Source organism: Neodiprion fabricii, chromosome 1 (assembly GCF_021155785.1).
Source record: "Neodiprion fabricii isolate iyNeoFabr1 chromosome 1, iyNeoFabr1.1, whole genome shotgun sequence".
In the NCBI taxonomy this organism is placed as follows: domain Eukaryota; kingdom Metazoa; phylum Arthropoda; class Insecta; order Hymenoptera; family Diprionidae; genus Neodiprion; species Neodiprion fabricii.
The window spans coordinates 30,401,713-30,422,028 of record NC_060239.1 but is presented as its reverse complement, the minus strand read 5'-3'; the positions used below and the strand labels follow the sequence as shown (position 1 = coordinate 30,422,028).

Sequence of the window (20,316 nt, the reverse complement as noted above, 5' to 3'; positions counted from 1 at the left end):
GTAATGAACAAAAAAAAAACTGTATTCATACTTATTTTAAGGCACGTACTCGGCTCGAAGAATTTTTTTATTTGTATTTTATTTTTTCTGAATATAAAATTTTTCTTATTTACAGCTTTACAAGTAAAATACGTCCATCAATAAAAAGTAACAAAAGAATGTCATATGAATGAACAAACGTAATCATGTCGAGCTCCACGTACATAGGTATTGTTAGTCCGCCGGTGCAGCGTCTATAGTAAGAGATTTAAAAATAATTCATAGTTCAGACCTTACATACACATAATATATAACGTAATACACCCGGCGTGCATGTAAAACGTGAAAACGACGCTCCGATGAAACGGAGAATACACAGGTCAGAATGGCATAATATAATCACATTCGTACCTAGAGTACATAAAATATAACGTTATACGTGGATTGGCGAGACCTTAACCCCCCCCGCCGCTCCATTTTGCGCGGCAAGAAGGCCCGATCAACACGGACAGCGCAAAAGGCGCGCAACGCAAAGCGGATTCGGTCGAGAGAGTCAGCTGATGCCTCCCCCCCCCCCCCCCCTCCCCCGCCCCGCCGCCCGGGGCCCATGGTGGGCGAGGTGGGCGCAAGCATATTGACGATTCAACGGGTAGCGCGAACTCCGAACGGTGTTCAAACTCGCCTCGCGTTTCGACGAGACGCGCGTCATATCGCAGAAAAGCGAAAAGCGCGAACGACCGGCCGGCCGCTTCCTCGACCGGCATTACAGACAACGATTGACGGGTAATAATTCCCTGTGAATATTTAACTAATCGGATTTCATCGCGGTTAGTTAGGTTAGAAGTTAGCTCTCGCATATCGCAGCTGCGGGCAAGTCGAAGCGCGTCTCTCGCTGATCGACGGCGCATGTGTGCTTGCGCATCGGTGCATTGGTTTTATAAAATTGTGCGCTTCGCGTCTACCTATATCCGTCAGGCGCAGCGTATGCGGCTAGCTTCATTGTCAGTGGCTGAGAGTTTGTTCAAACCTCCCGGGCTGACGCGGTGTTTCTGAATAACTTCATTATCAACATGAACGAAAAGGATCTCCATCTCGCCCAGGCGATGGTCGACATGGAAATAGACGGCAAGAGGCCCAAGAAAACCAACGTTTCACGAATGCAGGACAAACAACAAACGTTCAGGTATGTCTGACGAATCTGAAGGGAAGTGCTGAGTTTTGCTTTTGGCAATACTTGCTCGTTTCTTTTTTCTCTACACCCCTTTATCCTGCGAACTTAGATTTTTGATTTATTCACCTTCGTCGCAGCACCGTCGTTATATGCTTAATTTACCGATTAACATTATATGCACCGACGTTACCCGACTCTGATGAACGATCAAGTCGGAACAACATAATTGGCTTCGTGCCACCGACTTCGTCGGACTTGGAAATGTTGCTGTTGTGTTATTATTACTGTCATTATTATTGTTATCATACCGCCGCTTCGAACGATCTTGGTTTTAATTTATAAAAACTACCTATTTGCTAACAGGATATGCCAGCAGATTGTAAGTACCGTGTGCAAACTAATTTGAAATTTTAATATTTATGATGCCACCGCCGTAGATTCTCAGTTCTTTGTTAGTTGATAGGAGTAACTACCAGCGTAAAATATGCAAAAAGAAAAAAGAGAAAACACCATCGGGTCACGTTCGCGTGTAATTGAAAAATTCAAAGTCGAAGGTCACGCTGTTCGTTTAGTTCATTTTCAAAATGTATAGATTACGTTCCGTATCCATCGTAACGTCCGGTATGGTCTAGTGGCTAGGATACCTGGCTCTCACCCAGGAGGCTCGGGTTCGATTCCCGGTACCGGAAATTTTTTTGATAATTTTTTGTCTTGTTTATGAATACTACCACCCCCCCTCCCCAGTCTATGTCAAAAAAAAAAAAAAAAAAATGGATACGGCCAAAAATGTTTAAACGCCATACAGTCCATATGATCATATTTTTGAAACTATTCGCTCACTATATGTTACTTGCATTCTTTGCACGGAGGAACGAATGCACGGTCTGTATTGGTACAGCAGAAAAATAATATAACAAAGTCCCTTTGAGCCCAAAAATAAACCGCACAAACAATTTTACAACGTTGATACATTAATAATCGTTCGCTTCTCTATTGTTGCGATACCACGCTTATTCACCATTGATCATGTGCGATGGTGGTGTAATGGTCAGCATAGTTGCCTTCCAAGCAGTTGATCCGGGTTCGATTCCCGGCCATCGCACGTCAATTTTTTTTATTCTGTTTATTTCACGGCCCCCATATGGTCTTTGAGGCTTTGACATTTCTTCACTTTTTTGAGTGAATATAGATTTTCCTATTAGAGCGAATAGCCCAGCACAAAATAAAACGAAGCAAATATTACAGTCCGTTTGAATACGGAAAGAAGAATAATGTAGATTTTACCTCTCCTGTGGTGAATACATGGCCAGCACTTTTTTAGAGTTAAATTGTGGCAAGACTTACAATTGTGATAGCAAGTGTTTGAAAACTATTACTAATAGTAAGAGTTACAATACGCTTAAGTAGATCTATCGCAATTGATGTAGATTTAACTCCAAAAAAGTGCCGTACCTACATATATTCACCACAGCAGATGTAAAATCTTCATAACATTTTTTCCTTGAAGATTTACGAGGGGCGTGTTATCGTGATTGGCTCGCGAGAAATATATCCCGTGAGTCTGTCGATTCGTTCAATAAATTTCCAGCCGGGTCGATTCCAACTTTCGGAAAGGGGTCGCAGGGCATTCGCGTGATTCGCATGACCAGCAGAAATCGGTCACCTGCTGATGTTGGTAATAGCTCGAAAGTTCTGCACATTATAATTTTTGGGAATCTGTGTCAAGGATAAAATGGGCAGAATTTATTCAATCTAGGCGGTTCGACACTTCAGATTTGTGACTTCGGTAATGTCGTAGTTGTAATCTATTATGCTGCGGCCATGCGGTTGTCACTGCACGAGGCAGAACACTAACAATATAAAACTACATTCTCTACTTTGCCGAAAGACTTACAATTAGCCCCCGGCTATAACACAGACTTACACTCACCCGAAATCGTATTTTAACAACCAAGCGTAACGCGTTTATACTGCGGTCCAACTTACAATATTTTTCAACCAAAGACATTATGTGATACCGTTATGCTTCATATTATAAAACTATCAATAAAATCGTAATTATGGAATATTTTTTTCCTGCAACGCCGCGGTTTGCATCATTCCTGCGATAAAGTCTTTATATCCTGACGTGATCTGAAAATTTTAACGATAACTGCGCATAACAATGACCGCAACGCAGACTTGTGCAGATATAAAATGCAAAGCCTGCATCGCCGGAACGTGACATTAAGCCATTTTCTGTACTTATAAGTTGCGTTTTTAAAGACGAGTATGGACCGTGCACTGTTCGAATGGCAAAGTGTACGGTTGACTGGCAACTGTACATTATACATGTATACAAAGACGCGATTGTGTTTGGCGAGCTAGAAGCGCCGATATCGATCTAGTTTATGAACAATCGTCTTGCAGGAATATATATCTATTCCTAGATACGCGGACAGGTATGCTTACTTGCATCTCAGCTTCCCAAGAGCTTCGAAGAACTCGAATCGAAGTCAAGGTTCCGGTCTCAATTGACTTATCCCCTTCTATAGTTATCGTATCGTACCTGTCGCGGTTTAACGTTGCAATTTATCACTGCACCAAGGTACATGTCCGATTTGCGGTTTATCTTTTCGCTTGACATCTATAATAATTGTAGATGAGAAACAAGAAAGAAAAGAAATAATCTACTCAATTCATATTTATATGACACGTATGTCGCGTGTAACGTTCATTCGTAGCTTTTGCAATTTTCTGTTGTTTTTTTCGAATTATACCGAATACGGAATCCAAAATGCATTGACACGCATTCGTGAATTGCAATTTTTCAGCTTCGGATAACATTCATCCGAGTAACTCGACATTGTTTTAAACTTTCAACGCTTTGAAGACAACCGCGTTTTATGCTTCGTTATAACCGCAATTTAAGTATCTCGGTTCAGTACAACGATATAAACGGAAATAAGTTTACCATCTCGTGCAACAAAATTACAAGTACCGAACGCTCAGTTACCTTGCTAATATTTTTTATACCTATTTGTTATGCGAAGTGAATGGAGCTCCAAAAGTCTGTTCGCGGTGTTTCTTTTTTGGCAATGTAGATTCTTGCTAGAGTCAAACGTTACTAGGTCAGTGTCCCCGACAAATGTAGATAAATGTTACATTCGCTTATGGTATCAGTGTTTTATTCTTTCATTTTACAGCATTTATTAGAACTTACAGGAAAACGTTCTTCCGCTGTAGATTACACGATGCACATTTCTTCTCTTTCGATACTCTCTTATCTTTTACGACATGAACATTTATTTCATAACGGAGAGTGAATCCGAGAGAATTTTTGCACGAAGGTTGTTTAGGAATACCGAAATTTGGAAATTACATCGATTACTGCAGTAGCATAATTTCTCAGCCAACTTGCAACCTGTTTCTAATGATCTTTTTCGTTTTTCATGAAGCGAATCGCAGACTGCTTTATCGGTCGAGCTGCCGGAGCCACGAAGGTAAAAGAGTTTCTGACTGCACTTTGTAGCTGGCTCCATCTGCATGTTATTTTAACCCCAAGCAGTTTTTGATGTTATAGCTAGTTTTACTTCTCCCTTTTTTTCTTCATTTATTTTTGTTATATTATCGATGCTCTCGATCTCCTCATAATTCGTCTAAATCACTTATTAGCTGTAGAGCGAATGTCTAATCAACGCTGGTAATTAGTACGATTGATATTTTTTACGCCTCTTCAAATTGCACGTTACAATTCAACATATAAGTGTGTCAAATATTTATTCTCTAAATTGTTGATATTTTTTCGATCCCCGTTAATTTGCACGATTCCAGTACTTTAACTAGCTCCATTGTTACGTATTGCTTAATAATTTTTTATAACATATACAATAGTCATTACGGTTTGTTCCGTAAACTTTTACTTTCAATCATTTGAACACTTAGAAGGTGTGTTATCATATATTGGCACGGTGGAATTACCTTTGCACGAATAATTTGACAAAAATTTCTTCTTTCACGTGCAACTGGTACTCGAGTGTTTACCTGCGACTACTTTTTGCCCTGCATGCATACGCGTGGCCAACATCCGCCTTCGGAACAATCGAGCACACACTTGCGCCAATGGCAACGGCTGTATAATTGCTTGCTGGGTCAAGACAACGACAACCACCCAAGCTTCTACAGTTCCGGACAATTAATAATGTCCGTAATGCGGTACCGTGAACGCCTGAGGAGACTCGGGGATCCGACCAGAGCGTGGGTTTACACCTGCAGCACCATCAAACTTCGTGCGCGGGTCAAAAACTAGAAAGTTGCATTTCGTCTATAAGACTGTCGGGATCGGGGCGATGAGGTAATTCTAGCACACGGCCTGATTTCCAACCACCTCAAGCTATCTTCGTGACAGACTACTCAAAATATTTCACTCCAAAGCTTGGTCTCGGCGACGCTCATCCGTCGAGACCGCGTCGCCTGGCGCATAAATATGAAGCATGTCTTTCACCGTCACCGACGATGTCGTGGATAATTTGCGTCAAAGGCGACACGATCGACCCGCAGAAGGGTGGCAGGTCAAATCAGTTCCTCGAGTATCCGTTGACGGCTTTTATGCAGCGCGCGAGTCCGAGGAAATTCGCTGAGTGCATCGTCGCGAAGTGCAATCGAGACGAGCGACGCGGAGTCACGTGACGTAATAACACCCGGTTGTAATTGGCTCTCCTCTCAGCGATATATAACTGGACAGGCGAAATTCACTCCGAGAGCTAGGCGGAAGTGGCCGTCGGCGATCGGCCTCGAAGACTCGAGGAGAGGCGAGCAATACGGCAAGTGCTGGGTGGGACGATCGAATCGTCAACACACTTTCTCGGGGTTTATTACAGTTGCGTTCCGCGAGCTGGTTAACTTTGCCCAGTGAGTGACGTCGAGGTGACCGGACACTCCTCGTCGCTCATCCTCGTCTCCGCGGCGGTCGAGACCTTCGCACCTTCTCACCTTCGCACCTTCGGCATCGGGATGTCGCTCTCCCCGTCAAGCAGCAGTGGATTCCATTCGTTGGAGGACCTTTCCGTATGGTGAGCACGAAACCAGTTAAAACTCTCTATCGACGAGGTTCTTTCGGACTGTGCGACATTCGGCAATCGGACGTCGATCGCAACATGCGTTTGGAATGCTGTTTTCTACGCAAACCAGATGCAATGGCGTTTTGCCGAATGTATGAGCTTGTCGGAATTCAGCTTCCTTTCGTCATGTTTTCCCGTTACATTACGATACCCGCACCTTCAAAGTCTGATCGCCTGATTGACAAGCTTTTATTGCGTGTTCACAACGATGTATTCTGATGAATTATACACAGTTACAAGTTTTCTTCTACTTGTCGATGTACAGCTGACTGGTTTTTTTTTCCTCCGCAAAACACACCAATGGGCGTTACGCGTCTACGGTTATTGTTACTTCTGACAATCTTGTGCCAGTTTGACGAACCTCTTGAATCGAGGTGTACGTCAACTAATCTTGTGGAGGTGTAGAAAATGTAGCGAGGTGGACTGCACGGAGGCGTCGTGATACAGAAACTTGAAATATCAGCAGTGAACGGTACGCAAAAAGGTTCAATTTCACGGGAAATGATGTAATCTATATTGTCACAAGTCTGACGTTTGAAAAGTCGGCATTTTGACTGTTCGGTATTATCGCAATTCGATATTTTTCCCTTCGTATTCTTGCCCATTCTCAGAAACAAAAACACGTCGGTATAAATTTATTTATACATTGTTGCGGTTTCAATTTTCATTTTTCTAAAAGACAATTTTTGTATTTATCGTCGTTCTACATTACTAACTGTCCATAATTTGACTTTCGTCATTTCGTCCCGTCGGCTTTTTGATCTTTCGCATTTATGTACTCTACCCCTTCTTCATTTATCTCGTCTAATTAGCTTGGGCTTTTGAAAAACAATCAGCTCAATACAGTAGCAACTATTAATATCGCGCTAGCAGAATAAGCGGAGTTTTTTCACTGCCAGGTGTGAAGGTTAGCTTAAAAACACGAATTTCGTCGATATACTCTTGCAGAACCTACAAAAGTAGTTCCACCTCGATATGTTCAGCAAAACGGTGAAATCCTGTCTGTCTTGAAGCAGTTCTAGAACTATTATTCAGTGCGCAATTCTGGTGAAGTTTTGGCCCCCTATATGAGTGACTCCTGTACATTCCTTTCCATTCGGAATACCGTCGGTAATTATTGGATTTTGACTACACGGCTTGTCGTCGAACAATTGGATTTGAAGACAAGTAATCAACCGAATCAAAGTCCATGAAAACGGACGAAAAATTCGAAAAGTACATGTCCGCTCGAAGGGAACTTCTTTGCATAATGTGACAGTGATTTCCGTGGTCATTAGTTACTAAAAGTTGATAAAATTGTTAATTGGGTCGATTCGATAAAAAAAAAAGACAAGCAGGGACGGTAGCGATTCTGGAGCGAATAGGTAAAAATGTTGAACTATATAGTAGCTAAAGAAGGCTGTGGGTCAACAGAGTTCAATGTGCGGCTCGCCGTTGTATTTTTCAGGTCTACGTTTTATTGCTGACCACACGTAACTTCAGTTTAAAATCGTTCGCTCGAAACATTCCCATGGTGCTCTGTGGCGCTCTGTGACGTCACATTATAAGCATTACTGCACCTTGGAACACGCATTGTGCAAGTATGCATATTACAAACAATGGATGTATGTATCCGATCAACCACGATAAAGTCACATACGTCTAGAGTTGTTCACGGATTAGATCCACCAGTTTATTTCTTGGTACAGATTGCCGATGATACCTATATGGATATTACGTGTATACGATTGCAGCGAAAGTATAATAACGGTTGTAGGGGTCGAAGTCTTGTTGTTGTCATCAAGGATACAGCGTGGAAGAACGACTCAGGAGTTCAGTGGAAACTACTTACTCGTTAATAGAACTCTTGTCGTTTGTGAATGTGTAATTTTTGGACTTGGTGCTAATTCCCAAGGGTGTGCCGTGCCGATTTTAATATTAACTTGTGGTATAAACGTAACTGTGATTGATAAATGTTCAGCGTCTGTTTTCTGGTTATCTGTACAGAGTATAAGCCGCGCTCTCCTAGTTACTGATCAAAGTCTCTTTGCGGTGCTAGCAGGCATCGGGCTCATTGTGGGTATCTCCATTTGGGATAGACCTATCGGAATCGCGCAGTTTCGTTCGATTAGCCGTACGGTACAAATATTGACGTACCTTCAACGAGTAGATGTGATAAGCAAGAAACACGCGCGTCGTTAGGCATATAATTGTGTTTGTCGCGTGAGTCAAGCGATTGAAAATGTAATCAGAGGCAAAGTCAAACTAAACTAAGTACATTGTCGCATCGTCGAAACTGTTAAGAGTAGATGAAGAAATTTAATAAATTAGCCGAAAATTGAGAGTGTTCGCGAAAAATCGTTCGGGCATACATCGTGACTGGTCAATGACACACGCTTATGTGTGTAATAACGCATTGTACGTATAGGTGTGTCACGGCGGTCGATATTGTATGTATAAATCAAAGGGTTATCGAGAAGTTCGCGTTATCTATGAAATAATTTGCGCGCGATGGTGGACGCAGCTTTGTAAGAAGTAACTAACCAACGTATATAGAAATGAACGTTGCTTGTCATGAAGGGCACGAAGGGCATCTTGAAGGCAGTGCTTCGCACGCGAACCATCTTTATCAACAACGGAATCAGGTACAATAGCCGTTAAATTATTTCATCATGCACAAGTGCGTTACGTGTACGTTCTATCATAGACGTGTAACACTGGCATTATAATTGTTGTGTACAACGACCATTTTTCCCGGCGCCTTGAAATATGGCTGTGGATTTCTGTAGCGTACGTGTTGTAAGTTCACAGCTCGATTTCATTCGGTTTTTGAAAAAATTCTGTCAAATTTCACGCGGCTCGCGTGATTATCGATCGTTCGATAACTGTCACACCGACACATACGACACATCGTTTCATATTCGATCCTACGCTTTTTTTGTCCCGGCGTCGTTGAATTATAAATCGATCCAATGTCACGCCGGGCGACTTACGTAGGCTCGGACAAAGGCTAGCCGTTAGCTTTTTGCCGTGAAGCAAAAACTAGCGTCGAATGCTTAAATATGTTTGCCTGAACGTCCCTAGATATTTTTTTTTTTTATACATCTGCTTACTTTTTTTTCCCTCAGTGTCTAATAATAAGTGGACGTGGTGAGTGAAACTGACACACAATTCGGAGATCACATCTGATCGTTTTATTTTATACAAAACATGAAATTCCATTGAATCTAACATTGAGTAAAAAAAATTATGGAGAGGAGAAAAAAAAATTGCACTGCCCGGGAATCGAACCCGGGTCGCAAGAATGGGAATCTTGCATGATACCACTACACCAGCAGTGCTCTTGGTACGCAGAGTGTACTGAGGCTTCATATCTGCTTAAAGCTATAAGATTGAAATTTACCGTTGAATTTATTTCCTCATGAATACATTGAAAATTTTATTCCACCGTATAAATTTGGCACCGTATATTTCACTTGGTTCAAATATTCTATTCATTATAAACCATCTGAGGTATTTGCGTATAAAGTATAAATATACGAATCAAACAATTATATTTCACTTTCAAATAAAATTTCTATCTAATTCATTTCGAATGAAAAGAATATTTTCTTTCAAGTTTGCACGTATCCAGAGTTAGGTCGGAGATGTAAAAAATTTGAGTGCGATGGCCGGGAATCGAACCCGGATCAACTGCTTGGAAGGCAACTATGCTGACCATTACACCACCATCGCACATGTCTGCAAGGTGAAAGTACGTTTTATTATTCGAATAAACATGAAAAAACATGTAAAAACATTTCGATGATTGATATATTCAGCAGACACATCGTCCAGTCCTCAGCCTATCTACATGACATTGCAGAGTTTCGTATAAGTAACCAGCGACCAAGTCGTCATTACGTAAAGTTTGCCCTCCTCACTTCAGATCTATGTATAGGAGAAAAAGGAGAGAATCAGTAGAAGAGTAAAATAAAACAATGATCAAGCACTGCAACACCTCCGGAGAATGAACTACCTCATTCTCTCATAGACGAATATAGATGAGGTTGAGAGTTCATCACGGTTCACGGCTGCAGCGAATCACCGTCTATATTCTCAACTTTATATTCAGTTTTACCTGGCTCAAATCACTTTTCGGCAAATCCTGCTAAAAAGGTTCAGGACTTGGAATTTTTCGGGAGTGACAGTCGTTCCCGAGTTTTCTAAGGATTGCAGAGGGAAAAAACGGGAGTTGGATGTTAAATTGAACAATGAATATCTGTCGAAGTCGTATGCTTAGAATCCTTCGTGAAATAAAGATTTCGAGAAAATTACGTGACTAAATCTGGCTTATCTCTAATCCAGTGAACGTATTGCAGTTTGAGTTAATTGAAAGTGTTCAAACTACGAATATCCCCTGAATCCGCACAGGAATATTTCACTTATGAAAACTACTAAGTAAAACTCTATAATTCTTACGATTGTATAATCAAAAAATCGGTTTCTTTCACTCTAGAAATCATCCGAACAGCTTCGTTGTGGCAATTAAAGTTCGTGGTGAGAATTGTAGTTTATTATTTTGGTGCTTTCATGTAAAGTAGGTAGGAGTTGTTTGAAGGTAGGTAGCTTCCGGTAATAAAGATAGGTATATAATAACGAGTCATCAACGTTCACGGTCTTTTGTCTTCGCTGATGTGAGTGGCGTTAAGAATTTATTTGAATTTTAAGGGTATTCAAGTTTCTATTATGTGGCAGAACTCTAGTAATATAACGCATTCAATGCATAATATATGCAATTTGAAAATACCGGAAATTTCTCTCGTGAGATGTATTACATATTATATACATATTACATATTATATTAAAATTGCGAGCACGAGTAAACGTGCCTGAGAATGACAAGTTTTGGAAAATAGGAATTCGGCAGAAGCTAGAGAAGTACGTAGAACCGGGTCACGAATTAAAATTAGATTACCGAATGGAACCACGTGATTGTGACTTGCGATGTTCCACGACTTTTTGTGTCATTAAAATGCAATTAGTACGCAATTCTCCCAGCTTTTAGGTATATTGCGATATAAAAGTAGTCCAGATGTGTCGACACGACTGTGGAAAATTGTTAATCGATGCAGATGTTATTAAGTTCACCTGTTATTTTCAAGCTGATTTCAGCCGCAAAACTTTTGTCCAAGAAAGTCGTGTATTGATCATCGAGGAATCGGAGAAATTACATGTTTCTCTCGCGCCTCTATTACACGTACGTTTTACAAACGCCTTAACAACAAGCTAAAGTAAATTTATCGGAACAAACAACGAAACTAATTTATGTCTATTTTCTTCCCTAAAACTTCGAAATAACTTCTACACAGAAGAAGTTAATGAGTTTTTCGTTAACAACTTTGTCCGCAGGCTTAAAAATACCGTTCAGACTAATTTCCGTTATTTTATTACACTGTAAGTCTAAAAAAGGTGTTCACGCAATTTGGAGAAGAATGACAAATATTGATCGGTATTGAAGAAGTATCATCACAACCGGGCTATGAAAAATCGAAGCAATTGTTGATGCGGACAATGAATTATTGCATCTGTGGTTTCCCCCGAACCGACCGGAAACCCTTTCTTCCGAGTCCCTAGAATGCGCAAACACGATTTTGCGACGGTATGCATATACGTTGCACTCCGTACTTCTTTTCATCGTCAGTATGCGTGCGTGACGTGTACATATAGGTTATTCACGATCTAAGGCATTGCGTAAGCCTGCATGCTGCAGGCGCCGAGGGCTTACACTTATTGTTAGCAATAGTCCACGCTTATCGTTAGCTAGTTCGTTAGTAACATAGTGTTGAGTGTAACTTTTCAAGTTCCAGATAAAGTAACAGCGGTGCTCAATTCCGTGCATGTCGGGGCTCAACACAGTCGAGGCATCCGGCCCGAAGCGCGTCGACGTTCAAATCCGACCTAAATTTCACAGGTGTAACAAAATATATCACGCATGATTACATTCCTTATGTTTTCGCCAATATTTCAATCGCAGCTTGTGACGCGAGGGAAGGTTTTTACGCCAGCTAATCTAGCGCCACGTAGTTTTTATAGTTATATTAATTATATTAATTAGCATTAGCGCGCGTGCATTTCGAGCAGAAATTGACCCGAAGAACCGGAGCATCGATTTTCACAGTCGGCGGACTAATTTTTAGAAGCGTCACGCCGCCGTGGCCTTTGGATGTTATTCCCGCTATTACGGCCAATGTGTGTGCGACCTGGTGGCCGGCCTCGCATAGCCTGCAGTGTATTATGGAATTGAGAAAGTCTATCGCACGGTGTCCTTCGTTTATCATAGAGAACCTTACGTGGCACATTTGTAAATACACGCTGCTAACACGCACGTGTAAACACAATCCCGAAACGCACACACAGGCTTGTTTGTACACGTTTCTTCTTTACAGATATCATGCAATAATTCATTCGGCGAAAGTTCGAGCTCCGTTTCCGTCGCGTATAAACAACGCGAATAAAAAGTATTAGAGACTCCCCGCGGATTATTTTCAGGGAAATTTTCCAACCCCATGTTCATCCAGCTTTCGTTATGACCACCGTATTACTCGTATACGTGATTAGGTTTTCAAGTGATTTTCGTGCTACTTTTTTTGTTTGTTTGTTAATAAAAGCAACTTTGCTTCGACTGAATTTCAATGTATAGAGGTAAAAACTTTTTCTGAATAGCTTGTATAATTATATACGATCAATCGTTACATCCAAGTTTGCAATGATAATAATAAACTGCTCGTTGTACTTTGAAAAAATTTTGAAAGTCTAATTCCTTCGAAACGCAAGACTAGCCTTCGGTGACGTCCTGTCATATTACCCAATGAAAAAAGAAATATTGCAAACAGTCGTTCTCAACTCTGATATTTTTCTTAAGATTCAGAATTATGTAACGCATCAATTCTCTAGATCTTTCAGTTTTTGCAAATGATCTTACGGCCTTCGATAACCCCTTGATGCAGAAATAGCTCTAAATTATTCTTTTTTCTCTAATGCCCAGCTACAAGAAAACGTTGAAGCTTATAAATTCGTTAAATTATTTCTCAATTGCACGCGTGCAGCTCGCTATATCGTAGGATTAAAGTACATAATCATTATTGTTATTCTACCCACATACAGCAAATATAAAGAATACCTGAATGTGCGAATCGGCGATTCATTATATTATTATAAGTATACGTGCCACCAAAAACGAGGAAAAAAATTCACATCAACTGCATTTAATTTATTCAGCCACACCTCATTTAAATTGACTAAATTAACATTCGGATCAACTGATTTTTGATTTTATCGAACAAGTTTTCTGTCCGATCAGCAAGTTTAGTACCATGTTTTTACCCGTATACATATCGTATGTCAACGAATTTCACGTACAATACATACATATTTACAGAACTCGCCTAGATTCTGACACGTTCGATATCCCTAGGAATTTTACAACCCACGGTGTTGGATGAGCACCGTTTGCATCGCCGGCCGTCCGGCGCAGACTCTTTTTTGTTTTCTACTCGGCCCTAAGCGCTTGGCCGGTAGTGAAAACGGTGCTCATCCAACACAGTGGGTCGTAAAATTCCTAGGGATATCGAACGTTTCAGAATCTGTCTAATTTTCTGCACATAGCTCGGAAGTAGATATAATAAATAATAAATGCGCAAATTCCGAAGCACGGTTAACGATTTCATTAGAAGAACAAATCCGTGACGGTATCTGCACGATGCTGTGTACGGGGCAGAGGGGGGGAGGATGGGGATGGGGATGGGAGAAGGGTTGAGATGGATACCTACTCCGGTGACACGCGGTCGTCGAAAGGCTGATCGGGTTGGCGGGGAGGGGGGAGGATAGCAAGCCCCCGGGGAAGGCAACTGGGCGACTTCTGGTTGCCCGACTTCAGTCGGTGCTCCGATCATCGCCAGTAAACTCGTTGAAGCCGTAGTCGGAGGTTTCGTCGACGAGTGAAAACGAGACGCGTTGTGGAACGCGTAGCTTGTAACTAACGGTTTTACGTATACAACCGCCAGCTGTGCCCGTGTCGTGTGAAACGGATCTAGTCGAAAATCGCGATATCTTGTGCTAATGGGCGGTATATATATTGTAACTATGCGCGTATGCGAGGTCAACAAACGAGCGGTATAGAATCGCGATCACATATTGTTATGTGTGTATAGCGTTTGACGCGCGAAACAGCGCGGTTTGAATTGCGGGAATTTGTGTCTGTAACTACAGCGGACAGTTTCACTGTACTCTACGAAGTACCGTAACCCTGATACGAGACGTACATTTTTATGCATGTATGTATATATTTATAAATTGAGACCCATCGACAGTCGCTGAGCATATAATTAATAATACAGCGGTGCGTTTTAACGTGACGACGAGTTACGGACTGTTGTTAACAACGCGCGAATGTCTCTATTGACGAAGCTCTCGTCGCTCGTTTCTATCGGGGATTGACGAGTGAATACATTAGTGAATTCTTGCTAAAAAAGAAAGTTTTAAAAGCCACGAGGCCACGGATGTGGAGCGTGGAATTCCAACGTTCGTTGTGTATTCTTATCAGCCGATCGCTGGGCAACACAGTTTCAAGAGGAGGAAATAGACGAAATCAGCGCGAATTTTACGATATATTGTCGGGTCTTGATTGACCGATGATACCGAGCACCTCCGATTCTCAGCAACGGGATCGGTCATCAACTGTGCAACTGTACCTACTTTACACAATAGATTCCTCCTACCGTCCGGTCCCGAAGAAAGTGCGCCGTTCGGTCGTAAGTATTAGCGACTCTCGAATAGCGAGCGGAAACTCGAGGCATTCCAACGACGGTTAAACGAAGAGTTTCATATCGGATTTGCCGACGGCTAACCAAGCGAAGCGATCGGATCAATCCGGATCCTCGGCGACGAGAGGAGTTTCACTTTTGATCCGGTGAACGTACAGAGCGAAGATCTTATCCTCTTTCCCCGCCGCCTCTCACAGACACGGACAGCCTGAAGAGAGCGTAAAACGAAACGGGGAATCTCTCTACAGCGGTATTAAAAACGACAATGACGATGATCTTCTCCGTCGGATACGGCGGCAAAGCGATGCTGTTGCGTGCGAGGTGATAGTCGATTATGGAGAGGATGAGAGAGAGGCCGCGAACCCGAAGTGTCAGCGAGCTACTCGACCGGAGTGCTAAGCTTATCGAAGACGAGGATCCTGACGGAAGTGACTTCAGACGCCGGAAGCGATCCGGTACATGGCCGTGAGTCTCACAACCGTATATTATCCTTGTACCTTACTTCACGCGTTGGAGAATTTAAGGACTGCGGTTTGCTGACGCGACAAGCCTTTTACTCTTTCGGATCGGTTTATCTCCCACACAGTGTCAGGATTGAATTAACGGTATACACCTACTCCTGCGTGACTTTCTTCGAACATTGAGAAATTTTCACTTGGTCTTGATTGTAGTAAAGAAGGTCATTATTAGAAAGTCGAGGTTTTGTTTTTATTCGACTTTTATACGCTCATGCAAAATCATTGTTCGATATTTATTTTTTCTTCATCTAAATCCATCACACCAAAGAGTATCTCACCGGTACTGCAGAGTATAGGAATCCAATGAAAAGCGAACAAGGAAGATGAAGGAAAAAATTATAGGAGCGAAGTTTCGAAGCTCATTGTAGACGAACAATATCGTGGGTGTAAGACGAAACCCTGCTGAGTCCGTGTTTCCTGGAAGTACACCAAAGAGCGGAGAATCCGTACAGTACTTGAATTCATTTGTAGATTAAGACAGTTTGACGTCTCCGGTCTATTTCACTTGGTCATACGACTGTAACGTACTAAATATAGTCTGTTCGAAAGTTTGTTCTAAAACAGTTTCGTTTCGGTAGAGAAATGTATTATTCTCTAAAGAACGTTGTGAAAATATTAACAAAAAGGTGAAACTGTTTGAACAACATTGCTATGTGCAGTTTCAAAAAGTTGTTCCATTTAAAATTTGTGCGCGAAATACCGTGAAACGCGAAGAAAGAGTTATTCATTCTTATCGCTATCGAGGTCGTAAGAATTTAGATAAAATTTCCTTCCCATGGTCGATGCCTTATAGTGTACTCTCAAGATTTGCGAATGATAATTATCAGAGCCGTCGTATGTATGAAAGTTCTATACCACTGTTAAGAGTATATTATAGAAAGCCATTTGCTGGCTGCCGAGAGGTGCATTATAGCTGTAATGGACCAGCCTGCGTTTTCCATGTGCAATTGCCTGGTTAGTTAATTCTGTTTCCGGTAGCAGTGTTTTGCACGGCTACCGCGAATCTCCATATCGTTTTTCGGCATCCGTAGTTATCTGCCGATACTCCGTGAGCCAGAAGGCTTGAGGATTTTTTTTACCGGCGCTAAAATTGTTGATGGATAATTGGAATAATTTAAATAATACAATTTGTACTAATATCAAATTGTTCGTACGAATTAATATGAAATTCATATACCGTAAACAATGACCGATGGAAGTGCGTTCGGGATAAACTGGAACATTCGTAATTTGCGCGGCAAATCCGGCAGATGGCGGGTCAAGCAGCAGCGGCTGCGCGCGCATGCCTCAAACCTCTTCCATGCAACCAAAGCTCTCAACCCCACTTTTGTGACTCGAATTCCGGCGGCGAGTATAAACCCTCGCTGAGAGCCAATCTCGGGACTCTCTCTTTTGACTATATTTCGCCTATACTCACAAAATTAGTTCATAAAATCTCGAAACTTGTTTGGATTTCCGTTGAAAGAATTCAAACTAGGAAAATTTCTGCATGTTATAATATCACAAAATTGCACGTTTGCAGCACTTATTGTATGACGATTGTACTAATTTCGTGCTCCTGTAGTTATCGACTCGCAGACATTCGATTCCTTTTTACAAACATTTGATTCTGGATTCTGCTAATTGTGAGTGGTGGATGGTTAGTTTGGAAATTTTTTTTGTTTTTTTTTTTGATCCCATACTTTGGACCTGGCGATAAATCACTGTCAAATTGATTTATCCTGTCGGGTGAATTTGAATTGACGAATGGCAAGCTCGACGTCTACACAATATGATACCAGGCAGGCGTTAACCACTCTACATATACATATATACATGTATATAATACATTATACATGCTCACATCTCCTCGCGCTGCTGGTTGCTTATTAATGCGTGGAATATTCCCGCTCCAAAATATCGAGTCCATACCATTAAGGCACGCGATGCTCCTGTCCTGACAATGACCTTAGGTACTTTCCATTGCGAATATCCGTCTGCCTGATGATTGGTCAACGATTATAACAGAGCGGCTTATTCTTTACTTCGGTTCCGTGCTAAATGTAACCTATTCCAGGCGTAACTTGCCGTACGAACTATGCATGGATGCACTGAAACACGAGAAGACTATGTAAATCATACGGGGTCAGATTATACTTCGATATCAAGAATAGAGCAAACGTTTTTGATCTATATTCCTTTGGCTGCAATCTTTGCCTGTGGTTTTATAATAATTTTATTGACCTCTAACCGATTATTGACTTAAGGGGGGAAACCGGTTGATGAGGTCGAAATTTTGCTGTATTTCATGGTTTTTCTAACCAGGAAGGAATAATCACAAATTGTTTAAACTTGGAGGATATTTTATTTATGTTTTCAAGTACACTTTAAAATTTTTTCAAACGATTTCCGCCGGAAATAGTGGAGTTACCGCGTGCAGTCTATGGGCGATTGCCATCCGAGCATTTGGCTGGCGTGCATCCCTGACGTCGCAGTTTTTATCTGTAATCATCAGGATTTTTTTTTTTTCATTAAAAACATATTTTCTAAGAATATGAACCTAATTTTGATCAAACAAATTGAAAATTGCATGTTTTTGAGGTGTTTGAACACAATGTCATGTTTTTATACTATATTTTTTCATCTTTCTTGCATAAAAACATATATTTTTAATAACAATATAATCCCCGAATTTGGTTCATGTTACGTGGAATTGAATAAAGAATATCTACACCAAATTTCAGAACGATTGACCAATAACTTTTTGAGCTAGAATGTACGCTGGTCGAAAAAAAGTCGTTTCGAGAAAAACGCGTTTGAAATAAAATGTAGCGAAAACGAGAAATTCAAGGCAGTAATTAATTATAAAAAATGCTCACCGGTTAATCAGCTATTCCAGCACCATATAGCAATCCCTCTTCTTGCTCATATGCGTCATTCTATTATTCAATAGCACAGCGGTATTGAGGCAGGTAGCTGGAAAAGAAGGGCCTGGGCGACCGCTCCGTTATAATTACCGTGCGCTTCTTCACAGAACCGACGGGCGGTCACTTAAGTGCTCATTGCATTCGAACTAATGGGAATTTTGCTTTGAAATTTTGACCACATATTCTTGAATAGTTATACTAACGATTCATGCAATAAAAAAAGAAGATTTTTCGATCGGTCTAAACTGGTTTCCCCCCTTAACGGAACCTTATGACAACCGGGTCAATAAATCATCGCAAATCATCACGATGATGTCCGACCTGTTATGGTACAGTTCCGGATCTGTCTGCACTTTTACGCCCGCCGATATCTTCACTCGTCGATTTTTCCAGCTGTACTCTGCGAGGATCGTCGCTTTACCGAATTTTAACTGCATTCCAGAGCCGCTGTCGCCTGAATCACCGCTCTGAAAGTAAATCGTCGAGCTTAATATCTGAGAGCGCCGGGAAACTGATTTTTTTTTTCGCTCTCCCGCTCCACTATTCTCGCGTAGTGCATGGAGCTGTCCATGAACGCATGAGTTTCTCTTGCTGCGCTTTTTACACCTCTCTCGCCGATCTTTTTGCGTAAGCGCTCACCGTCTCATCGTCCTCTTTTACTGGTATTTCAACCCTATATTTTTCGGGCTTGAGGTTGTTCTTGGTGTTGGTGTTGCTGTTGTTGCAAACTAATTTGAAATTTTTATATTTATGATGCAATCGCCGTAGATTCTCAATTCTTTGTTAGTTGATACGAGTAACTACCAGCGCAAAATATACAAAAAAAAAAAAGAAAAAAGAGAAAACACCATCGGGTCACGTTCTCGTGTAATTGAAAAATTCAAAGTCGAAGGTCACGCTGTTCGTTTAGTTAATTTTCAAAATGTATACATTACGTCCCGTATCCATCGTAACGTCCGGTATGGTCTAGTGGCTAGGATACCTGGCTCTCACCCAGGAGGCTCGGGTTCGATTCCCGGTACCGGAATTTTTTTTTCTTAATTCTGTCTTTGCACTTATTATTAAAATTATTGCTCGATTTTAATCCCTGGTTATTTTTACCTCAAAGATTTTGTTCTGGCTCCACATCGATTTAGACAAAAACGAGTACCTGAGAAATCAAAGTATAACGCGATGCCACTCTTTCTCTGACCATGCAGAACTCTTGCCAATTCACACATGTGTTCCGTGCGAACCTTAGACGGTGATCTATTTTTGTTTCGCTTCAGTTACAATTTTAACACCCAGCAATTACCTACAAACGGTAAACACTTGTCGATCATAAAATGTCAAGTCTTTAGCGACAATGTTTGTAAAAGTCGTGTAAAAATTGTCTTCACATTTGTTTCTCTATCTCCATTGTAGTTGGTTGATCAATTTCCATAAGGGAACTTCCTCCCGCGTTCCTTGTAACGGCCCCTTGAATTGATCCCAAGATAATTGAGGAACATGCGCAGACGTTACGGTGCGTCGGAACGCAAACCGCCTCGAAGTATCCGTGATGCGCCAGAAGCGTCGCGTCTCTAACGGCGAAACGACGGTGTCGTCGAAAAGTGATGCACAGAGCTGATTGTGCAGGTGAACCTGTAGTGTGATACTTGGGAGGTGCTACAAGTGTCGTACTCCGTTCCGATAGTCAACCTGTTTCGTCGCGCGCACGACGTGCCTGCAATCAATGGATTCGTTGTCCAGGTGTACCAGTCTCGTCGATGACGCAGAGATGGAGTTAAGGTAGGAGACAACCTGCAAACTCTGTCGCGTCGTCTGCTCCGGCAGTGAGTAAAATTGAATCTCTCCTTTTCGTTGGGTATTTGGCCCCTC

At 41.5% G+C, this 20,316-nt stretch overlaps 1 protein-coding gene and 5 non-coding genes across 13 annotated transcripts in view; 4 read left to right on the top strand and 2 right to left on the bottom strand.

Annotated features, from left to right (window-relative positions):
- The first annotated feature begins 662 nt into the window (after window positions 1–662).
- LOC124175297 (NAD kinase-like) overlaps window positions 663–20,316 on the top strand; it is a 36,543-nt gene continuing 16,889 nt past the window's right edge. For 2 of the 8 annotated variants that reach the window (XM_046555398.1, XM_046555387.1), the window contains exon 1: window positions 4,612–4,632. Coding sequence is in view for 5 of the 8 variants with exons in the window: in XM_046555406.1 (XP_046411362.1) it covers window positions 15,367–15,497 (131 nt within the window). In the remaining 3 variants the exon portion in view is untranslated. Of the gene's footprint in view, window positions 1,163–4,611; window positions 4,633–6,018; window positions 6,202–8,076; window positions 8,874–14,148; window positions 15,498–20,031; window positions 20,271–20,316 lie in introns of those variants that run through there. The other 6 variants (XM_046555457.1, XM_046555473.1, XM_046555464.1 and 3 more) reach the window with 6 other exon arrangements.
- Trnae-cuc lies at window positions 1,768–1,839 on the top strand. Its single transcript has one exon. It is a non-coding gene; the product is annotated as a tRNA-Glu (tRNA).
- On the top strand, window positions 2,181–2,252 carry Trnag-ucc. The gene has a single exon. It is a non-coding gene; the product is annotated as a tRNA-Gly (tRNA).
- Window positions 9,499–9,569, bottom strand: Trnag-ccc. Its single transcript has one exon. It is a non-coding gene; the product is annotated as a tRNA-Gly (tRNA).
- On the bottom strand, window positions 9,892–9,963 carry Trnag-ucc. Its single transcript has one exon. It is a non-coding gene; the product is annotated as a tRNA-Gly (tRNA).
- On the top strand, window positions 19,412–19,483 carry Trnae-cuc. The gene has a single exon. It is a non-coding gene; the product is annotated as a tRNA-Glu (tRNA).